General features: G+C 36.8%; 1 protein-coding gene across 2 annotated transcripts in view; it reads left to right on the top strand.

Moving 5' to 3' along the window:
- VTA1 (vesicle trafficking 1) overlaps window positions 1-25,987 on the top strand; it is a 41,449-nt gene that overhangs the window by 13,078 nt on the left and 2,384 nt on the right. Inside the window, exons 2-7 of one of the 2 annotated variants that reach the window (XM_054197415.1) lie at window positions 3,455-3,549; window positions 6,864-6,991; window positions 7,666-7,741; window positions 9,986-10,097; window positions 17,195-17,368; window positions 19,210-19,290. In XM_054197415.1, coding sequence (XP_054053390.1) covers window positions 3,455-3,549; window positions 6,864-6,991; window positions 7,666-7,741; window positions 9,986-10,097; window positions 17,195-17,368; window positions 19,210-19,290 — 666 coding nt within the window. Of the gene's footprint in view, window positions 1-3,454; window positions 3,550-6,863; window positions 6,992-7,665; window positions 7,742-9,985; window positions 10,098-17,191; window positions 17,369-19,209; window positions 19,291-25,987 lie in introns of both variants that reach the window. The other variant, XM_054197414.1, reaches the window with a different exon arrangement.

Genomic DNA, 25,987 nt, shown 5'->3' with positions numbered 1-25,987 from the left:
CTCATGGGATTGTGGTACTTTAATAGGCAGCAGACTTAAATTAATTTGAGTGCCTTAGATAAAAAATCTCTGTATTTTTCTGTGTTTGGATTCCTTTGAAGCGTAATTTCAAGTTTGCATGTGCTGTTCTCCTAATTTTTAATATTAACATGTCAACATCCTGAAGGTAAATAAGGTGAGCTTGAAAGTACATATCAGTAATTAGCTTAATATTAGTTTTGTCACTTGATGAAACCTACATAGCATAGAACCTACATAGCAATTTTTGTTAAACTTGCTGTCTTTCATTTGTCATGGTCAGTTGTTGTAGTTTCACTGAATTTCACAGAATTTCAGAGTTGGAAGGGACCTCTAGAGATCATCTAGTCCAACTTCCCTGCTAAAGCAGGATTGCTTAGAGCAGCCTGTTCCAGTGCTCTGTCACCCTCATCATAAAGAAGTTTTTTCTTATGTTTGATTGGAACTTCCTGTGTTCCAGCTTGTGCCTGTTACCCCTCGTCCTGGGGTTACAGGGAACCACTGAAAAGAGTCTGGCTCCATCCTCCTTAGACCCACCCTTTAGATACCTGTAAACATTAATAAGGTCTCCCCTCAGCCTTCTCTTCTCCAGGCTAAAGAGTCCCAGCTCTCTCAGCCTTTCCTCATAAGGGAGATGCTCCAGTCCCTCAATGTCTCTCTTGAACTGGGGAGCCCAGAACTGGACACAGTATTCCAGTTGTGGCCTCACCAGTGCAGAGTAGAGGGGGAGGATGACCTCCCTTGACCTGCTGGCCACACTCTTCCCTGTGCAGCCCAGAATTCTGTTGGCCTTCTTGGCGACAAGGGCGCATTGCTTACTCATGGATAATTTACTGTCTACCAAGACCCCCAGATCCTTTTCTTCAGAACTGTTTTCCAGCAGGTCCACCCCTAACCTGTATTAGTCCCTGACATTTTTCCTCCCCAGGTGCAGGACCCTACACTTGTCCTTGTTTGAACCTCATTAGGTTCTTCTCTGCCCAGCTCTCCAGCCTGTCTAGGTCACGCTGGATGGCAGCACAGCCCTCTGAGGTGTCAGCCACCCCACCCAGTTTGGTATCATCAGCGAACTTGCTGAGGATACACTCTGTACCCTCGTCCAGGTCGTTGATGAATGTGTTAAACAATACTGGTCCAAGTATTGACCCCTGGGGAACACCACTGGTTACAGGCCTCCAACTCTGACTTGACCCTGCTCCATTATCACAACCCTCTGAGTTCTGTCACACAGCCAGCTCTCAATCCACCTCACTGTCACCTCGTCTAGTCCACACTTCCTCAGTTTCCTAAGGAGGATGTTATGAGAGACAGTGTTAAAAGCCTTGATGAAGTCAAGGTAGATGACATCGGCTGCTCTGCCCTCATCCAGCCAACTGGTTATATCATAGAAGGCTATGAGATTGGTCAAGCCTGATTTACTCTTGGGAAATCCATGTTGACCACTTCCAATAACTTCCTGCTGCTGAACATGCTTGGATATGACATCCAGAACAAGTCACTCCATTACTTTCCCAGGGATGGAGGTGAGAGTAACCAGTCTGTAGTTCCCTGGGTCCACCTTCTTGGCCTTTTTGAAGACTGGAGTGATATTGGCCTTCTTCCAATCCTCAGGCACCTCTGCTGTTCTCCACGACCTTTCAAAGATGATGGAGATTGGCCAAACAATAACATCTGCCAGCTCTCTCAGCACTCGCGGGTGCATCTCATCAGGGCCCGTGGACTTACGGATGTCCAGTTTGGCCAAGTGGTCTCTAACCTGATCTTCCTCTACTGGGGAAAACTCTTCCTCTGTCTAGACCTTCCCCCTTGCCTCCAGGGCCTGGGATTCATGAGGGACAGCTTTAGCAGTGAAGATTGAAGCAAAGAAGGCATTCAGTACTCTGCCTTCTCTGTGTCTTCTACCACCAGGGTGCCTGTGTTCATAGCATTTATTCATTCCTGTAGTTTCACTCAGAGTAGACTTTTATTTGGTTATTCTTTGCTGAAAACTTGAATACAAAGGTGCTAGGTTGTTTTATAAATTGTAAATGTAGAAGTAGAGAGGTGTTGGAGGGCACAAGTGTTTTATTTTTGAGAGTCTTTAAATGGTTGGGCAGCCCAACAGCTTTAACATTAAATAATTCGGCAGCTTTGCAGTCCCAAATAAAGAATATACACTCTGTCTGGTATGAATAATCAATTGTATGTGAAAAGTGAAATATTACTTTTAAAATCCAGAAAAATTAGTTAAGTTATGATGCTCACCAGCAGAACCTAGGTAAGTTTTCTAGAGAGTAAAGTAAGTTTTCTACTTTTATTAGACAGACTGATAATAGATTGAAAAGGCAGAGAAGCTGTGTTATATTCATATTTACTGAGACAATTTGAAGGGAAAGGCTATCTCTAGTGCATGAAGAGATGCTTGGAAGGAGAGAGATAGTAAAGCTGTGAAGCAAGTAAGGATCGCTTGCAGAGAATTCTGTGTCCTGCAGGAGGAAGGGCATTGGGGTATGCCATAGTAACTATCTCATGATAGTATTTGGTAGAGTTACAGCTTTTAGTTCTTAAGCTCTGCATTTGAAGGTGTTTTATAGGACTCCCTTGAGGGTCAGGAGTGAGAGTTAGTGGAATGTTTGGTTTTTTTATGAAAAACGTTCTGCATTTTGTTTCTGAATGGTTTTGTCCATTTTCCCTTCTGTGTGTGTGTTAATCCTAGTAAATAATAGTTGTTTGGTTTTACCCACAATTTCCTGAAGCGTATAAAGTTCTGCCACGTGCATATCAAATATCCATAGATTTTTGGTATTAAAAAGATAATTTTTAATCAGAAGATGTTAATCATTCATTTTCAAGATAATATGAAAAACTGGCAACTTTACTTGCATGAAAAGTTTAGTAAAGTCTGTCTTGTCTGATTTAAAGATCAGGTTTGTGTCTTGTGTCTTTTGATTATATGTATGCATATACATGGATATAATAGGTGCTTAATTCCATTTGTTAAAGTGGAGTTTTTAAGCTACATAAATTCCTGCTACATTAAGTTCCATTTCTGAGATATATCCATACACTCTATACATATATGTAAATCATATGAAAATTATTCATGCATAATTAGGGATAAAAATCAATTTGTTCCTATTCGAGAATTGCAAATGAGGATGGTGATTATTTACAAAAGCACTTAATATTGCATCATAGTGGTGCATGCGTCAACCTGTAATCAGCAGAAGTACTGTCTGAGAAAAATAAAGCATAAATCTTAGAAAAATATCTCCTTGTATATTGAACGTATCTAGATTTTGCTGTCATTGCTTATTAGTACTGTAACAGTACATTGTTAAACCACAAGATGAGTTTGTCGTTCAGATGTGTTGGGGGTGGCATTGCTTTGTTTGCTTATGGGTTTTGTCTTAAATAATAACTTCTGATTTTTTTGTGTGTTTTGTGTGCTTTAAAGGTCGTTTGTATGCAATGCAAACAGGGATGAAGATTGATAGTAAAACCCCAGAATGCCGTAAATTTTTATCTAAACTTATGGATCAATTGGAAGCTGTAAGTAGAATGTATTGCTCTTCTCTAAAATGATTCATGATGTTACTTTAATTTTTATCTAAGCTTCTGAAAATACTATCTTTCCTCTGTCATCAGTCATTGATGCAGCTATTCTGTATGCAGGCATAGCGTATGAATGAAGCTGTGTATAATAAATTGGCAGAAGGACTGAAAGGAGATCAAGCTATATGTGTATTTATGTTTATATGTATGTATGCATGCACAAACATAACTGAAATTTCATACAGCAGACATTTGCCCTAAGGTTTTGTCTAGACAACACGAATTGCAATACTTTATTCATACATATTCTCGTGAGAAATCATAATTCATTATGAAATAAATGCAGGAGTTCTAGAAGACTTTTTTTATTGATTTTTCCTTGATTCCTTGAAGATTGTGAGTTATTTTCACTGCTATAGGACTGGCTAGCCTAGTTCTTGGTGCTTTTGAAATTTTTGACCTAAACTGTTGTACCCAGGCAGTTTTTTAAAACATTATCTGAAACATAAAGGTACTTTTGATCATATCCTCTGTTAGAGATTGGGAGTTCTATACTAGGAATTTTTGTAAGCATAGTCTTAACTGTGTGGGTAAGGGATAGCTGTGCCATGCTCTTTTGAGTGGATCTGATAGTATTAAAAAGCGAACAACCTTGAATAGAACAGAGTTAAAGAAAGGTAAAGTCATCGTACAGATTGGTCAAAGTTCTAGGAGCTGTTTATGTTCATATGCTGTAGTTTTCAGTAGTCTCAAAGGAAGTAGTGTGTGGACTTTAAGGTTTAAGTGCTCATTTGGAAGCAGAAAGTAACATTGAAAAATGAAGCATCAGTTCTTTTTGTGTTTAGCATTAAGGATTCCATCCAAAATCTAGCCATAACAATGCCTGTAGAGCTTGCGTGAAACTAGTGCAACAGCCTTCAACTCTTCAGGGAAAAAAAATGAAATATGAACCATTTGTCTTTTATTCATACTTTGTGAATCTTGCTATGTTTTATCTCTCATTTTTTAGCAATGGAAAATCCAGTGTGTTATTGGTGTGTTATTTCATAAAATTTTAACATCTATAACGCTCGAAGCATGAGCATGAGATTTTCATGCTCAAAAGGAAAGAGAGGTGGCAGGACAGATGAGATTAAAACTCCAGATTTTCGTCTTCATTCCCTAAGAGTTGTTAAAATTGTTAAAAATACCCTTGTGGTACTGCAGCAACTAATTTGCCTGCAGTGTTCAGTTGCCCTTTTTGTTTCAAATTTGAAAAGACTAGAAAACCATCAAAAGTCCATGGTTTCATCTTTCAGTTGCTGGTAAGATAGTCTGCGTGACAACTGATGCTTAGGTATTGAAGTTCCTTCTACGTAGCCAAGTGGTGGAAGGATGGGGAGAGCAGTTCTGAGCAGGTCTAATACAGCATTTTGGGAGGCTAGGAAGCTTGGGTATATTGAGAAGTTGCAGTAATTCACTATTCTGCAGTAATTCGATAGCAGCCATTTTTGGTCTGCCCTTAACCAGCAGGGGGCACAAAGGGGTGCTGCAGGGCTCTGCTAAGTGTTTCTTACAGCGTTCTGTATGTTGCCCCAACTGATTATTTTAAAGGTTAGACTGAAGCTTACAAACAATCCTGAACTTTATAGTAGCAAAGAATAAAAGCGTGGATATATCCGGAAATTACCAGGTGTCTTCTTTGCAAGAAATTTCATAATATTCCAAATATGTGAATTAATCAAATACAGTGATTTTGTATCCAAAAATGCATGTTTCTGTCAGAAATATTTTTATATATGATTATGTTATTTTTCTTTTCTAATAGGTAACTGGTTCATTTAAATGTTTTTAGTAAAGTTAAACCAAATTTGCTTGATTTTTACGTTCACATTATGAATCGTCATTTAAAATATGCTATACTGAATCACAGAGTGATGGGTAGTTACAAAAGTAAAAAACTTTTTTAACTTTAATATTTTTAGAAGCTTACATAACTGGCTGTCAATTGTCGTTGTCCCTGCCCATGGAAGGGGGTTGGAACTAGATGATCTTTAAGGTCCCTTCCAACCCAAACCATTCTATGATTTGTGAATTTGAAATCTCCATTGAACATCAGATCAAGTATAGTAATAAGTTATTTTCTGAGTGTAAGATGTATGTATAGGCTGATGAAATATATATAAATATATATATATAAAAAATCATTTTCTTCGTCAACTTTAGTGTTTCATTCCAGTTCTATATCTTGCAACTTACAAATTGTGATATGCTCCCAAAAAAACCAATTACACTTTGTAAAATGCAAATATTTTTGAAAACTATGTAGAGTATGTGTTTGACAAAAGTCTTCAAATTTATAGTTCTATTTAGAAAGTTTGTATTTCACTACTGAAATCAAGTAATTTTTCTGGCAACATTCTATGTGTTAAAAAATTGGCAGCAGTGTAAAAAATATGGAAATGCAGCCTGCACGATTAAATTTTCTTCACACGCACAATGAAAAATAACTGCTATTCAGAGATTGTTTTTAAATCTTTTGGCAAAATAAAGGCTGCAGGTTAGTATCATGCAGTGTTCCTGTTTTTGTTCTCTAAGGATAACCTGAGGTTTCCTTATGTGCCAACAGTAGCCCTATTCAGAAGCTGTAAATCCACCTGTTGTAAGTGTTAGAGAGTTATTTGCTTTACTGATTTTTATTAGGAAACCTGAGGATTCTTGTACTCTAACGTCTTTGAAAAGAGGTCTTTGAATCGCAGTACACTGCTTACACTGAAAATTCCAGTAAGTCCATAGGTCACTAAACCAGTCATGGTAGGGTTCAAACGCTTTGAAAGATATAATGAACTGCAGTGAAATAACCTTACAAGAGAGAAGATACATATTCGCTCTGACCTACAGTATCTTTATAAAGCATGCATTATTTTATCAATTCAACTGTATTGAATCCCGACACAGGCTTCAGAATGCTGGGTCTTTCGGATAGTAAGGGGAAAAATATCTGTAGCTATTCCTTCACAATGTTGTAGTTGTGTTTATTTTTAATGGGTTTGTTTGGTTTGGGTTTTTTTAAGTATTTTGTGATTGAGGATGGTATTCAGAGCTACTTATTCATAATATTTCTCCTTCCAAAAGAACGTGTTTTCTCTTTAGTGTGTTACTTATAGCATTTGTTATGTCAGAAGCTGGAGATTTGTAAAATGTATGTTGTTTCTTTTTTAAATTGTGTTTGGCTATGTCTAAATTAGCAGCTTCTTTTTGTGTTTGAACTAGACTGCAGAATTGCTAGGGTCTAATAAGGTAATTAATGTATTTTTTTCAACTTTTTTCAGATGAAAAAGCAATTCGGTGATAATGAAGCAATTACTCAGGAAATTGTTGGTTCTGCTCATGTGGAGAATTATGCTTTGAAAATGTTTTTGTATGCAGACAATGAAGACAGAGCCGGGCAATTTCATAAGTAGGTGAAAATCTTTGGGTTTTTTATCTGAATTAAGATACCGGTCAGGAAATTTGAATAACCAAACTGTCTTTCATTTGACTAGAAACAAGAATTGGGCTTTAATGCATTAATTTCTGTTTCAGAAAACTTGATGTGTTACTACTTCTATGTCTTTAACTTCACATGTTAACTGGTATCCTTCTCCTTGTGTTCTTTAAGAGGTTGCTCACCTACTGGGCAAGCCTTCTAAAACCCCAGGCTAATATTGAGCTTGACATCAAGCAAGTTTTAGTTTCTACTGTCCAGTGATATTAAAATAGTTGTTATGATACATTATGTGGTTTGACTTACAGCAATTACTACAGCATGTTGATGACTTTGCTAGGCTTTTTCTAAGATAATATAGGATGTCCTATGTCCTATATTGAACATTCTAAACTAGAAACTAGGTGCAGAACACATGACCAGCTTTAAAAAATACTGAAAACTTTCTGCATAGTAGTCAGGAGACTAGTCAATATATTGCTAAATTTAAACATTGTGAAGTAAGTTCTGTAACATCAGATTAAAAGAAAAAAAAGTTAGTGATGATTATCTTGAAATAAGCCGGTATGATCTAAAATGCCAACTTCTAAAGTGTGATCCCGAGTGACTGACATTACAAAGTTAATGACATGTTTTCTTTTTTACAGAAATATGATAAAATCCTTTTATACTGCAAGTCTCCTGATAGACGTTCTGACAGTATTTGGGGAGCTCTCTGAAGAGGTAGGTGTTAGGGGTATCAGTGTATTATCTGATTGCTTTTCCTAGCACAGGTGCAAATTATTGGTTTAGTTCTGTAAAGTTGTTTTTATAATTTGTGAACATGAACTTCAAAGAACACAGATTCTGATTGTGTAGCCAAATACATGTTAGTAAGTCATAAGGAATTGTGCTAAGTATTTCAAATAAATTATATGTGAAATACTAGATAACTGTTATCTTTTAGCAGATGCTTCATGACTTAAATATCAGTTAGAAATTCAAAGTCTGATTATTACTATGGAAAACATAGCATTACATTGAGCAAGTAGGAATGATTATAGGGAAAAATGATGCAAGGTTCCTGGCTTTTTCCACCTTCGCTTTTTTCACCCTGCAAGCCAGAACTTTAGTGCTAGTAGTCGAGGTGGAATTGTGTACAGTTTTAGTTAGAATAAATATTTTTGGGTTTGCAACAAACCCCACTTTTAAAAGATGATATGTTAAGTTGGAAGAATATGAATTTACTTAATGAAAAATGGCTTGCTGTCTGGCCATTAGGACATGGATGTTTTAATTCAAAAAATTATCTACTGAAGTAACTAACACATTGCTCTTTGTGGCAGGAAATCTTTAAATGAAACAAGTATTCCAGAGTTGACTGAACAAGGACATGATTACTTTTATTAAGGAACACAGTAGAATAATCTCTTGGTCTGTTTTAAAACAAACTTTTCTATTAGGTGCATGGTCAGCTGCTCTTTATTATTCATGCCCCAAATCTCAGATATAGAGGAGCAGGTACTCTTAATAAAGTACTCCTTGTTCTCAAAATTAAAAGTGAGGTTTCCTTGTGAAATTGTTAAATTAATGAATGAGAAGCTCATTTTGAAAACGTAATGATATAGATCATAACTACTGGCAAAGAAAAAAAATTGGCAAAAGGTGCTACTGGCTCGTGAAGAAAAGTTTCAAACATTGTTAAAGAGAGGTTCAAATACCTGGAAAAACAAATAAGAAACAGCAACGATGCTAAACAATCTGAGACAAAATCAGGAAGTGCTGATCACGTAGGTGCTGAATATGTCTCAGGACACCTAAATCCACACAGGTAGTCTATGAATATTATTTTCTTTCTCACATGCTTGAGTGTTATAGGCTACCATGCTTACAATAGCAAGCTAGAGATATCCATTATACTGTCGCTCTCTACCCTATTCTAGATGACAGTGTGATAGACTTTGTGAAGTACAATTTGGAATTTCACTTTATTGGAGGTGATGATGTTGATGTGAAACATGGTATCAACCGTCATTGGTCACTTGACCAAATTATTCCACTCATCCTTCCACGTTTCTCTTCTCTGTTTATTATCAGCCTTCCTCCTTGAAATATATTTCCTCATGACTATCAGATTTGGTTATTTCTCTTTCCACTTTTTACAAAGTAGTTGATTTGCATAATCAGTTTAAGATTTCTCATAACAATTGAGAACTCGTCCTGGATTAAAAAAAAAAACACTATTGTAACAGTCCTGGGAGATAAAAAGTGGCCAATCTTCATTTCATGTTTTGACATATTAAACTTGTAGCTGGGAACAGTAAAGTTTATTTTAAAAAGTGAAATGGAAAATCTCAAAATAGTTGAGATTCTGACATTTATTTCAATCACTCATGTTTTGCGAAAAGAAGAATCTATGAAAACGCAAGTGAAATGCTTTTCCTCAATTCCTTTTCCCCAGAAACTGAAAATACATTAATCTGCAACTACAGCAGCTTTTCTGTATTCATGCTTTTAAATACATTTTTAAAATTTAAAATAATGTTATGAGAAAAATTATATTATTGGTCAGCAGGAGTAGCATTTTAGGTTTCAGATATGTATATATAAAGTAAATAATCATCTAAGTTTTAAGGTGATAGAAGCTTTCGTTATTATTTCACATCAGTAATTACTACACAGTGCTCAGTCTTTCACACAAGGTGGTCCTGGTGTAATTTATTTCCTTTTCCTGACATGCTGCACTAATTGAAGATCGCCACGTTTTCCTTTCATGCTGAGATCCTGTTTGAGCTCTTCTTTTCTTTTTATATTATTTTTAAATTCACCAATTAATTTCACATGTGTTGTTTATCTTTAAACTGGTGTCTAATGGTAGTAGAGAAAGCAGCTTAGTTTTATAATCTCGGGGTGAAAAACCTGCTTGTATTTCTGTTTTGAATGCATTAATGTGAGTAGTTAAAATGACTGGCCTTTTCCCTTCCCCAGAACGCCCAGCACAGGAAGTACGCCAGGTGGAAGGCAGCATACATTCATAACTGCTTGAAGAATGGAGAGACTCCTCAGCCGGGGCCGATTGGAATGGAAGGAGAGAGCTTTGGTATGTGTTTCCCTTTTCTTTTTAGAAGAGCAGAGGGCTGGGCCAAAACCAAAATCGTGGTATGCACAGTACTGCAGGGAGCACCCCACAGGAAGCACAGCTTCCCTGTTTAATGTTCCATTCACGATGGGCTGCCTTCTGCTTTTTATTTTCTGCTTCTCCTACTGTTATTTTTATTGGACCTTACTATTTGATTAACTTATTTATTAAATATTTTTTTTTCTTTCCTCTGTAGTGGAGATTACTATTTTGAATACAGATACTGTCTAAGAAGGCATTGTCACCTTTAGGCCAGGATCATGCATTTCTTTAACACTACCCACAGTCCTCCTTTGAAATATGTTCTGTGAAGTTAGAATCCCTTTGCCAGTTGAACCTCTCTCAGAAGTTAAATAGGAGTCAAAAATGGTTTGATCATAGGTGAATTCAGCTTTAAAGCAAACACATGACTGTGTGACAGCCCCTTCCTCCTGTATAAAAATGTGGTTTTCAAAACAGATTTATGGCCTATTCTTTTTAGATTGGATTTCCTGCCACTTCATCACTCATCCCCCTTTTCCTCGTGTTTTTAGTCACTCCCTGTGTTCTTCTGGCTACCTGACTTTCCTCTACTGGATTCCTCGACGTTACATCCTTAAGCATTAGCTAAAAATTGATTTCCAAGGACACCCGCTTACCAGAATGAATGTGTATCAGAACAGGTTGTTTTAAACCTCGCAAATTGTAAATTTTACTCTCTTCTATTTAATGCATTCAGACCTGTCTAAACTCTGCTGCTAATTTAAAAGTCGTAGCTCTTTAGTAAGAAACATCAGGGATATACAAACCTTTCTCATGTGGAGCTTTTTAAAAACAAACACCGCCACTGTGAGCAAACACAAGCCAGCCTCTCCGTGAAGTAACAGAACACATACTAAGCAGACTCTCTCTTACAAGAGCACATAGATCACAGCCTAACCTATTCCGAGAAAGACAGCTCCATTCTGTTATTTCATCATGTGTATATTTACTAAAAATAATTTAAACAATCAAATCAGAGCTGCCATATTATTTCTAAACTTACTAATGTCACCCAGTTTGTAAAGTATAGATCCACAGACTTCAGATATGTGCTGAGTTTAAACTGCTGAAACAGATAATAGTATTACTGTTCTGTGTATAAAATGATCGTGCTTTTCAGTTATTGATAAAAGCAGAAGATATGCAAAAATTACTAATTTCTGTTAAAAGTAAACAAAAGTGTCTAAAAGCCTGGGTGCCAGTTATTATTTCTGGATGAAATACTGTTTGGGTATTAATACCCTAGAAATACTACAACATAAGTAAATTCAAATATTTGTGAACAAATAATGAGCACAATACAACTTGATTTCCAAGCTACTGGTTTATTCTTGTTATAATGTTTTTCTTACCTGAAGATGCCCTACAGACTTAAGCACTGGAATGGCTACCTTACCCACTGAAATAAGCTCCAGTCTAGGCACAGCTATATTTGAAGTGGAGCCTTAACAAACTGATTTCTTCTTCAACGTACCACCTTTTTCAAGGCAGTTTTCTTAACTACTGGTGCAGCTGTAGCAAGAGAAACTTAGGGTGATCAGAGGGCTGGAGCATCTCTCCTATGAAGACAGGCTGAGAGAGCTGGGGTTGTTCAGCCTGGAGAAGAGAAGGCTCCACAAAGACCTTACAGTGGCCTTCCAGTACCTAAAGGTACCTAAAGGTACCTTCCAGTACCTACAGGAAAGATGGGGAGGGACTGTTTTTCAGGGAGTCTAGTGATAAGACAAGGGGTGATGGCTTCGAACTGGAAGAGGGCAGATTTAGGTCAGATATTAGTAAGAAATTCTTTACTGTGAGGGTGATGAGACACCAAAACAGTTTACTTGGAGAATTTGTGGATGTGCCATCCCTGGAGGTGTTCAAGGCCAGGATGGATGGGGCTTTGAGCAACCTGGTCTAGTAGGAGGTGTCCCTGCCCATGGCAGGGGGCTTGGAACTAGATGATCTTTAAGGTCCCTTCCAACCCAAAGCATTCTATGATTCTATGCAACTCCAGCTGCAAACATCACCACATCTTTGTAAGTCAAATTACACCAGTTTGATAATTCAATGGAGAAGACAACCTATGGGAAAAAATCTTTTGTTATAGTGAATGTAATAAATAGCCCAATTAAATATTTCTAGCTTTAAATGACTGCTCTTTCTTTAGTGCTCTGTCTCATAGTGCGGTAATGTTTACAAAGCTCATCTGACTATGTGATTACAGAGCTTTTGCTAAAAATCTGTATACGCAGCTTGTGTAGAAACAGTAATTGTTCCTCAGCAGCAACAAATAGTCTCTTTCTTCATTTTATTAATGTGGAGGCAAAGGTAACCGACTTGCTCAAGACTGCAAAAGAAACTCTTGTAGGAGGGAAAGTAGAATTCAGACTTAACTCGAATCCTTAGTATTTGTTGCAGGTCATTACAAGCAGTCATGTGAATAGGTGAAGACTGTTGCTTTCATTAGCAAGTTATGTCTACAACTTCTAAGGGATGCAAATGATGAGTGAGCCAAAATTTCAGCATCCTTATTGATAGGGAGCCTGCAATATCTATAATTTGGCAATATATTTTTATTTGTTGAATTGTATTTCATGTAGTAAGAGAATTTTTCGCACTCTTATTTTCTCAGCAACAAAATGAAAAATACTTTTTGATGATTATTTTTGGAAATTAACTCCATAGTGTAGGTGTCCATAATGCTTTACACAACCAGGACAAAATTTTTATGCAAATTAATTTTTATTAGAAGAATAGTTAAAAAAAGTGTCAATTCTTGCTTGTGCATCGTAAGAAGAAAAGCAGCATTGTTTGAATGTACGACTGAACCTTCCCCATTCCTTTCTGCTTGCTCATTTTCTTCCTCCCCTCGCAAGTGGAAAAAGTCTGTTTAAACAGAGTGAAACTAGGTCTCTGTAGCTTGACAAATTACCATTTTTTTCCAAAGTGTTATTTTCTTTGTGATTCTTGAAAACCATACTGTAACTCTTGGAGATGTTTTTACAGTAACATAGGCATGCGTTATGTAGTTCTGCTGTTGGATTTATGGATGCTTTTGTCAGGATGCCACCATGGAAACATTAAAATGACATGCTTGATTTATTAATGCAGTTAGAATGCAAGTCTTAGAGTACACATAAAGGTCACTTAGCAGTAGCCCTAGGTCATCCAGCAAGATTTTATACTAATGGAAAAAAATTAAAAATGTAATTTCAAATATGAAAAAGTTCCTAAATGGTCATGGTATAGCCATAGTAAAATACATTAAATGTCACCACTTTCATTGCAATATATGATATGTCTTCTACATTTATATTTTGTAATTCCAGGAAACCTTTATAGTTCCAACTAGTAGAAAGAAGAGTGTATGATAAGTTGATGGATTTTTGGGTCCATTTCTCAATATTGTGGAAAAAAATATACTTTTTTTTTTTTTTTAAAAAAAAGCAGCTCCAATACAACCTTACATTGTACATCTTTTAGCAACATCTCAAGCTAAAGGGAAGCAGTGCAGCAGAATGAGAAAAAGAAAATATTTTAAAATTATAATTAATAGATTACCTTTTTAATTTTCTGGATTCCCTAAAAATAGGGGTCCAGAGAATTGGAGCAGTTTAGACTCCTTAAAAATAAAAATTTTGCTAGTTTAAATTTAGTGCTGTGGGCTGCTGAAGTTCAGTCATAATTGGTGCTTCTTTACACTAGTCAAGGCCATTAAGCATTAGGAGTTCTCTATTTATGTGAAAGTATCTTTGGACAGCCTTATTCCACAAAGTCTTGCCTTCAATATATAAATAATAATTTAAAACAAACAACCAAACAGTTAGTCTGGGTATACTGTATCTCTGAGGAAAATCTAAAGAGCACATGGATTCATTATGCTGGGATCCAAGCACAAAGGCTGATGAGGTTCCAAGACAAGAAACTCAGCTGGAGCTGAAACTGAATGTGAAACAACTGTGTCCCTGTTTCACAGCCCACTGTTTCAGCATTCTTAAGCAAATGGCAAGGAACTTTAAATTCTAGGTTATTACTGCTTTATGAGAAATTAATTCGCGTAATTTTTCTAGCATTCATTCCCATTCCCTGGAAAAGATTTGTTTTCCAATAATGTTACGGATGTTCTAACCACAGAGCTTAAAAACAGTTTGTTGACTTAAAAGTTCTTTTTCAGCAGCCTGAAATCCTTTTATTTAGCACTACTGTTAAAACTCTTCACAAATACTGCAAGCACATATCTCAAAAATGGTTCTAATACTTTAATCTTTGATAACAAATATTTTAAATATTTACTTTGCAGAAAGAATAGTTACAATGCTTTGATGACATTTGGGCACTTTAAACACCTCAGAAGAGTTAATTTAAACAAAGCAACTTTTATGTTTAATACAGTTTAGCATTTGGCAATTGCATAATGAGCAAACCAAACAGTTGAGCCTGATCTTTTGCTACATATACCTGATTAAAAAGTATATCACCTTTTTGTGAGTTTGCCTCTTAACAGGCACTGTTATTAAGGGTGGTCAGCACTTCTAGCACTTTTTTGGGGTTGTTTTTTTTTTGTTTATAATATTACCAGACTTTAACTGTTTGAGTTCATATCATCCATGACCAGTGTTGCCTACAGCATTGCACTTTTATAGGAGTGACTAGAAACCATGAACTGCCCAGTGAGGAAGTTTGAAGCTGAATCTGGGAACGTGTTGGCAAGAAGATTGGGAGACAGTGCAAGACAGACACAAGTATGGGGCATGGGGTTGCAGATACGGGATATGAAGTCCTGGTACAGAGAGAAATCGGAATGGGACTGAAGAGCCAGATCAGGGCAACAGGAAGCTGCAGGGAGCAGAATAAAGGAATAAATGCATTAACAGTTTAAGCCTCGGCAAGAATTTACAGGTGATTTCTCTTAATTGAGATACTAAGTACAATGAGAGCGTGTTTTCTCCTGCTCCCTCATTCTCAAAAGTGGCTTAGTAATTTTTACAACAGCTTTCCCAAAATACTTGCTTCAGGCAGACACCTAACATGGAAAATCCATCTTTATGGCTACAATTTGACCAAGCTATAAATAATTGATAACAGTGGTACAAGTAAACTTGGGTAGCCTTGTCTTCAGACAGCATGATGAGTGTTTTGCGTAACTATTTCCTTAATCTTACGTATATTAAGTCTCTGGGATTTCGTTAAACTAAACTTTATTTTCTGAAACTCTTAAAATAATTTTTTTGATTAACACCAACACCACAGAAAAATATAGCATTTGACCAATGGCTTATTCCTATTATTACATTATTATTTAAAAGGTAGCATATCTGGTGTTTACTTTTGAATCTCACTGTTTTTTTGCCAGCTTTAACACGTTTAATTTCACTTCCATGCACATTAGCCACATGATATTGCAGTATGAGATATTAGCAGAAAATACAGCAAAGGAAAAATCTGGCACCTTAAGATATCCTTTGCCTTCCAGAAATCTGCCAAATGTTTGTTTGCATATGTCAGAAATAGTTTCATAAAACCACAGCCTGAGTTACTGGTTGCAGCAAGTGAAAGTCACTTTCACAAGAATAACATACATTTTACAGTGTTCTGTGTTTTTGTATTAATTTTGCTAGCAGTGCTTGACACTCGTGACAGAACTTTGCTTCTAGGTTTCTTTACTTTTTAATACTTTTAAATAAAGATTCTTGGTTTTGGACTGTGTATTTGGGGGATTTGTGAATTTATTTGTACTTGGATGTTCTGAATGAAAGTACAACTTTGCAATATAAAATAAAAATATATTCTTTAACTGTGTATTTATTAAAGTCCAGTGAAAAGCCCTAATGACAATACCGTTGATTTTACTCTGCATTATAGCCTTTTATTGTAGTAAATCATATTGTGAATCAGAAGGTGTTTAGTTGTTTTTGGTAAAGGTAGTAACTGAACTTTTTTTGGGGGGAAGAGGACCTTACACAGGAAAAAATCTGATATTTGTAATAGTAGCCTGTTTAATTATTAAGCAGTAGAGGTGTTTGCATAACATAATCTTGTATAGTTGAAGATCAGTGTGGATTTCATAAAGAAAAAGTATCTATTTTGCTGGCTCTAGACACATACAAGTTTTGTGCTCCCATATTCGTTTTGCTCCCTTTCAAAAACCGACTGTTAACAAAGCCATTCCCAAAACTCTGCTCTTTCCACCTGACATTATTGACGGAGATAAACACATACACTGTAAAAGAAAATTAACTTTTTTAAATTGAACTGAATTCATGTATTCTATGGTTCAAATTAAGGAGCAGAAATCAACCATATTCTAAATTATCTACATTGTTAATATAATAAAATTGGACCATTACTTTTGCAGTCTTCAAAGCAACATTGACTAAACTAGACCAGAACCTTAGGAACGTGACTAGATTGAAAAATAGTGTGTATGTTCTTTGTACATGCTATGGGATATATTGAATCTCGTTATTCTTGTAGTGCATTGTGTACTCTAACTGTTCTATATACAGTTATGACTCAGCTAAGCTGCATTTCATTTTCTTGCTTGGTATTACTTTCCCAGAGTACCTCTTTTTTGTTATTTATTTGTGGTTTGCTTAATTGATATAGGCTAAAGGATTGGCACTGTCTTTCTTTTTATGAAGAGTTTGCAAGGCAAATACAGTTTTTCATATTCTGGTTCATGTATGTATTAAAATATAGATTACTTCATGTTTGTATTATCTTGGGTCAGCTAATGTGGATGCAGTACACAGAAGTATAAAGAATTGTACTTATGAGACAAAGTGCTTATATTCAGACCAATAATGAGATGATCCTTCAGTTTAAACAGAAGAGATCTTTGAACATATGCGAGTTTCTAGATCTCTTTCCTATGGTATATTGCTTTTTTAGTTTGTCAAATCAACCATATGTGGTTTGGGTTGATAAGTGTTTTATGTCACACTGTGGTTGTAATTTTTCTACTAACAAAAATTTGGAAGGTGGAAGAAAGCCTAAGTTTTCAAATGTTTGTACAGAAGAGTTGCAGTAACTCCTCTTTTGTGTCATCTTAGCAGATGTTGAAAGGGAAGAAGCAGGGTCATCTTCTCTCCATAGTGGAACAACTCAACCAGCATCATCATCCACGTATGAAGCTAACAACATACCAACTAGTAATTACACTGGCATACATATACCACCAGGTGCCCATGCACCAGCCAACACTCCAGCTGAAGTACCTCATAACACAGGTATGTCCATATCACACCCAAAAAATTCATGCCTTTATTGAGAGGCGAATTCTAGCCCTCTTTCCATTACAAAGTAAAATAATATAGCTATTCTGTGGCAGAGGCAACTTCATAAATTAACATTGTAAAAATGCCATCAGAAATATTTTTTATGTTTTTATGCTTTTTAAAGTATGTAATTCATACTTTTGAGCATTTTGCCAGAAGAGATATATGGACTGAAAGAGTGAGTGTTCCTGCAGACAGAATGTTTTTTTTCTTCCCTAGAATCATGCATTACAACATCCGTACTGTGAAGCACCATTTGAATCTTTCACTTGATAGATGAAATTATATTGCTTCATTCCATATTTGGCTTTCCCTATGCAGATAGACTGCTGCTCTTTATGTGGGAACGTATCTGACATGGGGTTGGAACCGTTACAACAACACTGTAACAATCATGCCTGATGTACCGTTTGTAGTTTATGCTCCTTTTCCCATGCAAGCACAGTAGTGTGATTGACCTCAAACAATAGTAATAATAGAAATTTTGTCCCTACTGCTAAACATATTGGCCCCTACATCCTTCTTCTTCTTCTTTGTCATTTTTGGACCAAACCCAAGTTCTTAAAAATCCATACTTCTTCCCAGTTGCTGTATTTATAAAAAAAAAAAATAATAAAAAAGTTATATTATTTGTGAATAGAACTTTTTCTTTTCATTCTACCTTTTTACAATGATTTTTCGTAAGACTAAAAAATTAAAAGCTCTCGATTTCAATCCTGATGATCATTTGATTTTTCAGATACTTTTTTTTATTATAGAACATATGAGATGTTTTTGTCACACAGCTCCTCCTTTTCTTTTGATTTCTCATTTTAGAAATGCCTCACCCTATGAAAAGTTCAGGATGCTCTTTTTTTCAGCTTTATCAAAGGGAAATCCTTCAGATAGGTGGGGTTTTTTGGGTCTGGGAGGGGGAGAGTGTTGTTTTTACATTCAGCCTCGCTAAATGCTCAGCTCTTTGTTTTTACCAGATCTGAAAATTATGGAATATGTACCTTGTTGGAATACAAGAATTCTTTGCATTACATAGTTTTAAGCCCATCAGTCATTCCATGAAATAACAGATAATTTAGAAAAGTGGTTATACCATCTTTCTACGTAGCAGATGTTGTAGAAATAACTTCAGGTTAGTCTGGCGTATTCTGGACATACTGCAAAAATATAGTTTTGGATCAATGCAAATGAGAGTGTCTAAAACGTGAACACGGATACAAGAATGCTTCACAGCGTAAAGTGCTGTTTCTTTTTCTAGCATCACCATTTCCCTTTAAAATCCAGCTAGCTTTTTTATTCTCAGCAACTGTTATCGAAGGAATTAGAAAGGACATAGTTTGCAGATGTGAGATGGCAGGCATGGGTCTTTAAAAATACAATAACGGAGACTCTCTCTGATATTAGAAGGCAGAATTTAGGCTTCAAATATAAGTTTACTCCTACTCTTCTTTAACAGATTTTCCTCAGCACTCTAGGGTAACCAGTGGCTATTGGACTAATATGTTCTTTTTTTATTTTTTTTTTAATGCTTGAAATTAAATTTCTGTGAAATGCTGTACTGATAAAATGAATGACAGCATGTAAATTCTTCTGCATTATTTTGTAAAACTTTCGTAGTCTGAAGTGAGGACTTTAAAATTATTTGTTACAAACTTTCAGAATTGGGAAGCTGTCAGCTGCTTAACTTAAAAATCATTGAGTCATTAGGTTTACCTGTTCTGTTTTCGTATTTTGTCTGCTTATTTTTAAAGTCTATAAACACAAATAACCTAAGTCCAATTTTTTGCATTGATTTGCAGGAGTGACAAGTAACACCATTCAGCCTGCTCCTCAGAATATTCCTCTAGTCGATCCTTCCCTTTACAGTGCTCAATCTGCAGGTAAGGTGGTGGCATTTGTATTGTCTGGACACGGATGTGCTGTGTCCTGTGCGTCTCCCCTGTACTGAAGGAAGAAGTTTGAGAAATAACGTTGTTACTATCTGAACGCTACTAATGCAGAAATCCTAAAAACAATGGACATAATCTAAACATTGTGTTGCTAAGAGTTTAACAGTTTCTGAAAGCTTTGCCACAGTGTATGATTAGTGTTGTCTCACTTTTTCGAACCAGCAAGACTGTGTTAGGCTTTTTATTTTATTATGTTCTTGCTTCTCAGATGAGGTTCCGATATACGTAGCAAAGCCTATGATGGCCTTGCTAAATTATATTTTTGGTAATTAATACACATTCCCTTTACTTACGTACTGACCCTGTATAAGAAATTTTAAGTTATTTATTTAATTCATTAAATAATCAAACCATTCCAGTGGTGTTTTCTGTAGCAGCATAATTGTTATGTGTGCTTGTTGATTCTAAGTAGTACCTGTATTAAATTAAATAATTTATAAGGTACTGCTAATGATGTCATTTTGATGTACCATGTAATCAAGGCTTTTATCTTTTAAAATGCCATCTGTCTTTGATGTTAAAATCACTGATAACCTATATTACATGTATTTTATGTCTGCTTGCATATATCATGCTTTGAAGTGCACACATAAATGCTTACCTTAGAGAAACCATGGCCTGGGAAAGAGTAGTGACTGACAATAAAGCTGGAATCATCCTAGATTCTAATTTGGACAAATTGTTAACTGTTTTCTAGGAATTTTTCTGACTGTGGAATAGAGATAATAAAAAGATAAGTTATACCTATTTGTAGTAATCAGATTTTTGTTGGCAACATGTATGTTGAGTGAGGAAGAGGTCTAGAAGTCCTGGTGTGAAATCTGTTCACGTTCTACCGTACAGTTTATCCTCACCAGGGAAAGCTAATAGTATATGTAATTCATGTTTTAAGTTCCAGTACTAGATACAGTCCAATGTTGCCTGTTACGACTACCAAGTTTAGATAGGTATATTTGTGTATATTGTAACTTAAAAATAGTTAGATATTTTTGTTTATTATGTTGTTGAAGAGGATGTCTATATTAAAATACCACCTTTATTGAAAAAGCATTTTTTATTCAATTGAATGCTATAATAGGAATTCAGTGTTTAGCTTGACTTTAGTCTGCTGTCATAAGAATGCCTGGGGGCTGTGTCTCTCTTAATATATTAGGAAGCCTTTTTTGTAGATGTCTTAAAAAAATAAAAATAACAAAATTTATCTTTGATAGAGACAGATTAACCTTTAGTCTTCTCTTGAAGAACAAAAGGCACACCTGTTGTTTGTCTGGCATGTTACTATAATGTCTCATGCGAGAGCTCGTTTTATTGAAAACAGTATCTCAGACCTGTAGCTGAAACATTTCAACTTGGTGATAGTTTTTGAGTTTTGGGGGCTGTTGTGGGAGTTTCGGTAGCACCTTAACCAAAACAGCTGAAGGCTTCACTTAAGCTTTACTCTAGTAACTTCTAGTTGGAAAGCAAATTTTTTTGTTGTTTGGCAGCAGAGATTTCGTGTTTAACCAGCTTGTCATGACGCTCTAGACAGTCATTCAAATAGGTTTTCGGATAACTACTCTGAAAATTCTAGTCATCATTGTTTCTTGGATTGAATGTTTAATTCTAGTTGTCAAAAATGTCATAATTTTGATTTAAAAGGTAATTTTTCATCAAGTAGTAGAAATTCCATTGTTCAGTATCTGGATAATGTCTGTGCATTGCTCCCTCTAGCCACTTACCTGTGATAACCTGATTTAGTAAGTATATAAATATAAATAAAAAGGAATGGAGCGAATTAAGGTACCCCATGTTTGTGAGAATTCATAATAACTACTATCATGTAATTAAGAGATTAAGACCCTTGCTAGCACAGTGATGAATCTCTAACTTGATCTAACCTGAGTATTTGCATACCTGCATTCCTCCTCTGCACATCTGTTGTGTTACTACAAGTTTGGGTCTTGTAACAGCTTAAAGTGTGAGGGAGTTTTGCAGAACCACACCCTGAGAAGTGCTACGGCTCATACAGGTGCTCGGTTCTGAAAGCTTAGAAAATACGCTGTCAGTTACGCAGGAGTTTGAGAGGGCGTAAGGGGTATGTCAGTCAGCAGAGATATAGTAACAGTTTTGTTTGCATACATAGAATTAAGAAGCTTAAGAGAAATGGAAAGGGTTTGTCTTGCCTGTCACCATCCTGTCATGCATGCATGCATGCCTGGTCATTACCCAAAACATCGTCCCTTCAGCTCTACGTGTAAGAGTAACAGCAAATACCGTTCTCCTACTCATGCTGCTGAGGAGTCCTTTTCATGCCAACAGTACTCTGTTCCACAGTAGCCTTGTTCCCTGACCTCTAAGGAGATGTAGAAATGCCTGTACCTCACAATGGATGTACTGAACTGTGGGACCCAAGAGCTCTCCCCCATTCCTGAGTTGCAATATGTATATTCGGGCTAGATCCTGGCTGTATATTGAGGTTAGACTTTGGTATGCACTATTCCTATGGAACTGAAGTTTCTTTTGGGTGGAAAGGAGGGATCAGTGTTGCCCCCCAGTAGATCCATAGAGCTAGCACAGTGTAAAGTACACTTGCTCCATGATTTAGACACGATGTCTGTGTCTATACTAATAAATTAAACATGCCTGTAAATATTTGCCACTGAGAACAGCTGGCACAGAACCACTCACATCCATACTATTAAACTTTTAAACCTTCTAAACAAGGTATTTTATGAAGGCTGCCAATATTGAATGGTCTCTAGCCTGCTCTAACCACAAGTCGTGCCCAGGAATTGTTTGGGAAAGTGCTGGTTTGCGTGGGCCAAAACCATACAGGAGTCTGTTCCAGCAGTTTGACAGTGTAGACAGTCAAGTTTGAGTGCTGAGACGAATTCCCTGGCACTGTTGAATGTACTAGTATAGTCATAGCCAAACAGGATATTCCACATATTCCTGCAAGACTCTTTCTAGTAGAAGATCAAATGTATATTTTTAAAATAAATTATATATTTTCTTTCCTTCCCATAACATGGGAGAAGCAATTTGATTAATGCTATGATGGGAGAGAAACTTTCTGTGGAGAAGAGTGGAATATTTTATCAAAAGAGAATTACATTAAAGTAACAGTGTTCCTTTGATTTTAATGAGGGTGAATCCTCCAATAATTGTCCTGTCCTGTCCTGTGGGAACAGGTTTCAGAGTTTAACATTGACTTTTGAAAGCGTCAAAGCTTATGCAATTAAGCATTGGTTAACGTCTCTGACAACAGGATGTAGAGTTACACAGCAACTTTGTATAATGTGTGCATGCACTGCTCTGCTGTAGTTCCCTTAAAAAATGTATTACCGCTAGATTTTGCTAACACTAAATCCATTTATGGTTGTGCTACACAGAGTTTTTATAAAATCTTCTTATGTTACCGTATGCTCCCTTCCACAGGTGGCATGGTATAGAGAAACCATTTGTCCATTCTAGTTGTGTGTATAATAATGTTTGATTTTCTACACGCAAAGTAGAAATAATAATTTGACATTCTAGATGTTTTCATGATCTTAAGAAGAAATCTTTGAGGATATATATTTCAAATATCTTAAGTGCCTTAATGGGGGAAAAAAAGAGCATCTTGTTTCAAAAATCATTTCAGTTACCTTTGCTATCACTGTTTTTATATACCAAGTTGCATTGTTAAAATGTTCTTAAATCAGTTGCCTTGTATGTGGGCAGCTTCATAAAAAGGAAAAACATCTGATGGATAGAAAAGGGATACCAGGGAGAAGCAGATATATCTTGTAAAATACACATTATTTTTATTCTAAAACTGCTTTTTTTCCCCAACATGATTTTCAGCATCTCTAGTCAAATCACCTTTTGGTTTTCACTTTGTGTTCCTCTTAAACTAAAAGAGTCATGCTTGTTGACATTAGTTACATATTCCTTATGCTTGTCACATTTCAGTAATAAATATAATGGCCTGTGTGAACCTCATGAGGTTCAACAAGGTGAGGTGCAGGGTCCTGCACCTGGGTCAGGGCAATCCCCAGCATCAATATAGCCTGGGGGATGAAGGGATTGAGATTAGCCACGCGGAGAAGGACTTGGGGGTACTGGCGGATGAAAAACTGGACATGAGCCAACAATGTGCACTTGCAGCCCAGAAAGCCAACCATATTCTGGGCTGTATCAAATGAAGCGTGGCCAGCAGGTCGAGGAAGGTGATTCTGACCCTCTACTCTATTCTAGTGAGACCCCACCTGGAGTACTGCATCCAGCTCTGGAGCCCTCAGCACAGGAAAGACATGGACCTGTTGGAGCAGGTCTAGAGGAGGGCCACGAAGATGATAAGGGGGCTGGAGCACCTCTCCTATGAGGACAGGCTGAGAGAGATGAGGTTGTTCAGCCTGGAGAAGAGAAGGCTCCAGGGAGACCTTACAGCCACCTTCCAGTACCTAAAGGGGGCTACAGGAAAGATGGGCACAAACTCTTTAGCAGAGCCTGTTGTGATAGGCCAAAGCGTAATAGCTTTAAAATAAAGAATATAAATTTAGACTAGATATAAGGAAGAAATTTTTTACAATAAGGGTGGTGAAACACTGGCAGAGGTTGCTCAGAGAGGTGGTAGATGCCTGATCCCTGGGAACGTTCAAGGTCAGTTGGTTAGGGCTCTGAGCAACCTGATCTAGTTGAAGATGTCCCTGGTCATTGCAGGGGCAGCTGGACTAGGTGACTTTCAAAGGTCCCTTCCAACCTGAACCATTCTATTATTCTATTCTTTTAACTATTGGGCTAATAATTTCAGATTAACACAGAAGCAGGTTTGTTTCAGGATAAATACAGTATACTTTTCCCATCTCAGTGTTGTGCTTTTTAGAGCTGAGAATCACAGGGTGGTTGAGGTTGGAAGGGATCTCTGGAGATCACCTGTTCAAGCAAAACCTCTGCTCAAGCAAAACCGGTTGCTCTGGACCAAGTCCTTTGTGTCTCCCCCTGCCCCTGCTCTTTCCCCATGGTTTAATTTACAGCACCAAGACAGCTTTTGAATCTTTCCCAGGACGGAGGCTCCAAAACATCTCTGGGCAACCTGTGCCAATGCTCAGTCACCCTCGCAGTAAAAAATGTTTCCTGGTGTTCAGACAGGACCCTCCTGTGTTTCAGTTTGTGCCCACCACCTCTGGTCCTGTCACTGAGCGCCACTGAAGAGCCAGGCTCCATCCTCTATGCACCCTTCCTTCAGGTATTTATATACATTGATGAGATCCCCCTGAGCCTTCTATTCTCCAGGCTGAACAGTCCCAGCTCTCTTGGCCTTTCCTCATTATGTAAGGTGTTCCAGTCCCTTCATCATCTTTGTCCCTTCACTGAACTCTCTCCAGGATGTCAGTCTCTCTCTTGCACTGAGGAGCCCAGAATTGGACACAGTACTCCACCTTTGGCCTCACTAGCGCTGAACATCCCTCCACCTGCTGGCAACGCTCTTCCTAATGCAGCCCAGGATGCCATTAGCCCCCTTCGCCACAAGGGCAGATCGTTGGCTCATGGAGAAATTATGTCCACCAGGACACCCAGGTTTTTTTCTGCAAAGCTGCTTTCCTTTTCTCCAAAGCTGCTTAACCCCTAGAATATGTAAATTGAAGTCAGTTACTAACTTTTGTGGTTATACCTTTGATGTAAGTACAGACATTACAGTTAAGTTTCACACTATTTTGAAAACTTAAGAACACAGAGCTGTTTTATTTCTATTCTGCTTGTCCATTGTGAGGTGCTGACTTCAATAGGAGCTGAGGCCACTGAGCACATCAAACGATCAACACCCTTACTGTGTAAACTTTGGTTTATAAATTTAAAATTGTTAACTTTTTTCCCCTCAAGTTATGTCATAATAGCATCTGAAGTAGATTTCATAATAAATAAGGCTTCATGCCAGCAAAACATTAATGGAGCTGATACTGTAAAAATAAGATTAGACTGGTGAATTTAGGCTTCCTTCCAATAAATCAGTTGAATACTGGACTGATGCCTTGGCCAGTTTTTAAAGAATGATTTTGTAGTTTCTTTTGGCATCAGAGCATAAAGCCACTTTGAGGGGAACTTGGTCTTTTTAATTTCTTAAAGATGTTCAGTAATGTGGTCGCAGATTGACCCCAGCTGCTTTTAGTCTGTGGCTTTATTTAGGTTACAAAATAACTTAGGTGTGTGCTTGTGTTTGTACACTCTCACGTGTATTTACTCACATACTCACAGATGTATTTTGAGAGATTTGATGTGACTTGACTTATTCGACAGTAAACTAATACACATTGCAATGATAATGAGCCCACTAGGTTGTCATGTGCCTCAATATTCAACAGTTATTTTGTGGTTATACTTATTTATTGAAGGGAAAATAAGTAGACTTGTAGATTATATTTTAAAAATCGATAAAATTTATGTTAAGAGCACCTACCTTTCTGCTTTTTATTGGGGTAGGGTTGTTTTGAAAAACAGCAGACCAGTCAAGTTTTTAATATTCCCAGGTTTTCCGTTTTATTTGTTTAAAAGCTGTTCTTAAATAATAAGAGTGGGAAAAGGAAAAGCAAATATAATAGACATTTTCTGATAAGAACTGAGATTCCTTAGTAAAAATTCTCACAGTATTGCTAGACACGGTTTTATT

This window comes from Rissa tridactyla, chromosome 3 (genome assembly GCF_028500815.1).
Source record: "Rissa tridactyla isolate bRisTri1 chromosome 3, bRisTri1.patW.cur.20221130, whole genome shotgun sequence".
NCBI lineage: Eukaryota > Metazoa > Chordata > Aves > Charadriiformes > Laridae > Rissa > Rissa tridactyla.
The sequence above is the reverse complement of the archived record's forward strand: the minus strand, read 5'-3'. Positions and strand labels throughout refer to the sequence as shown.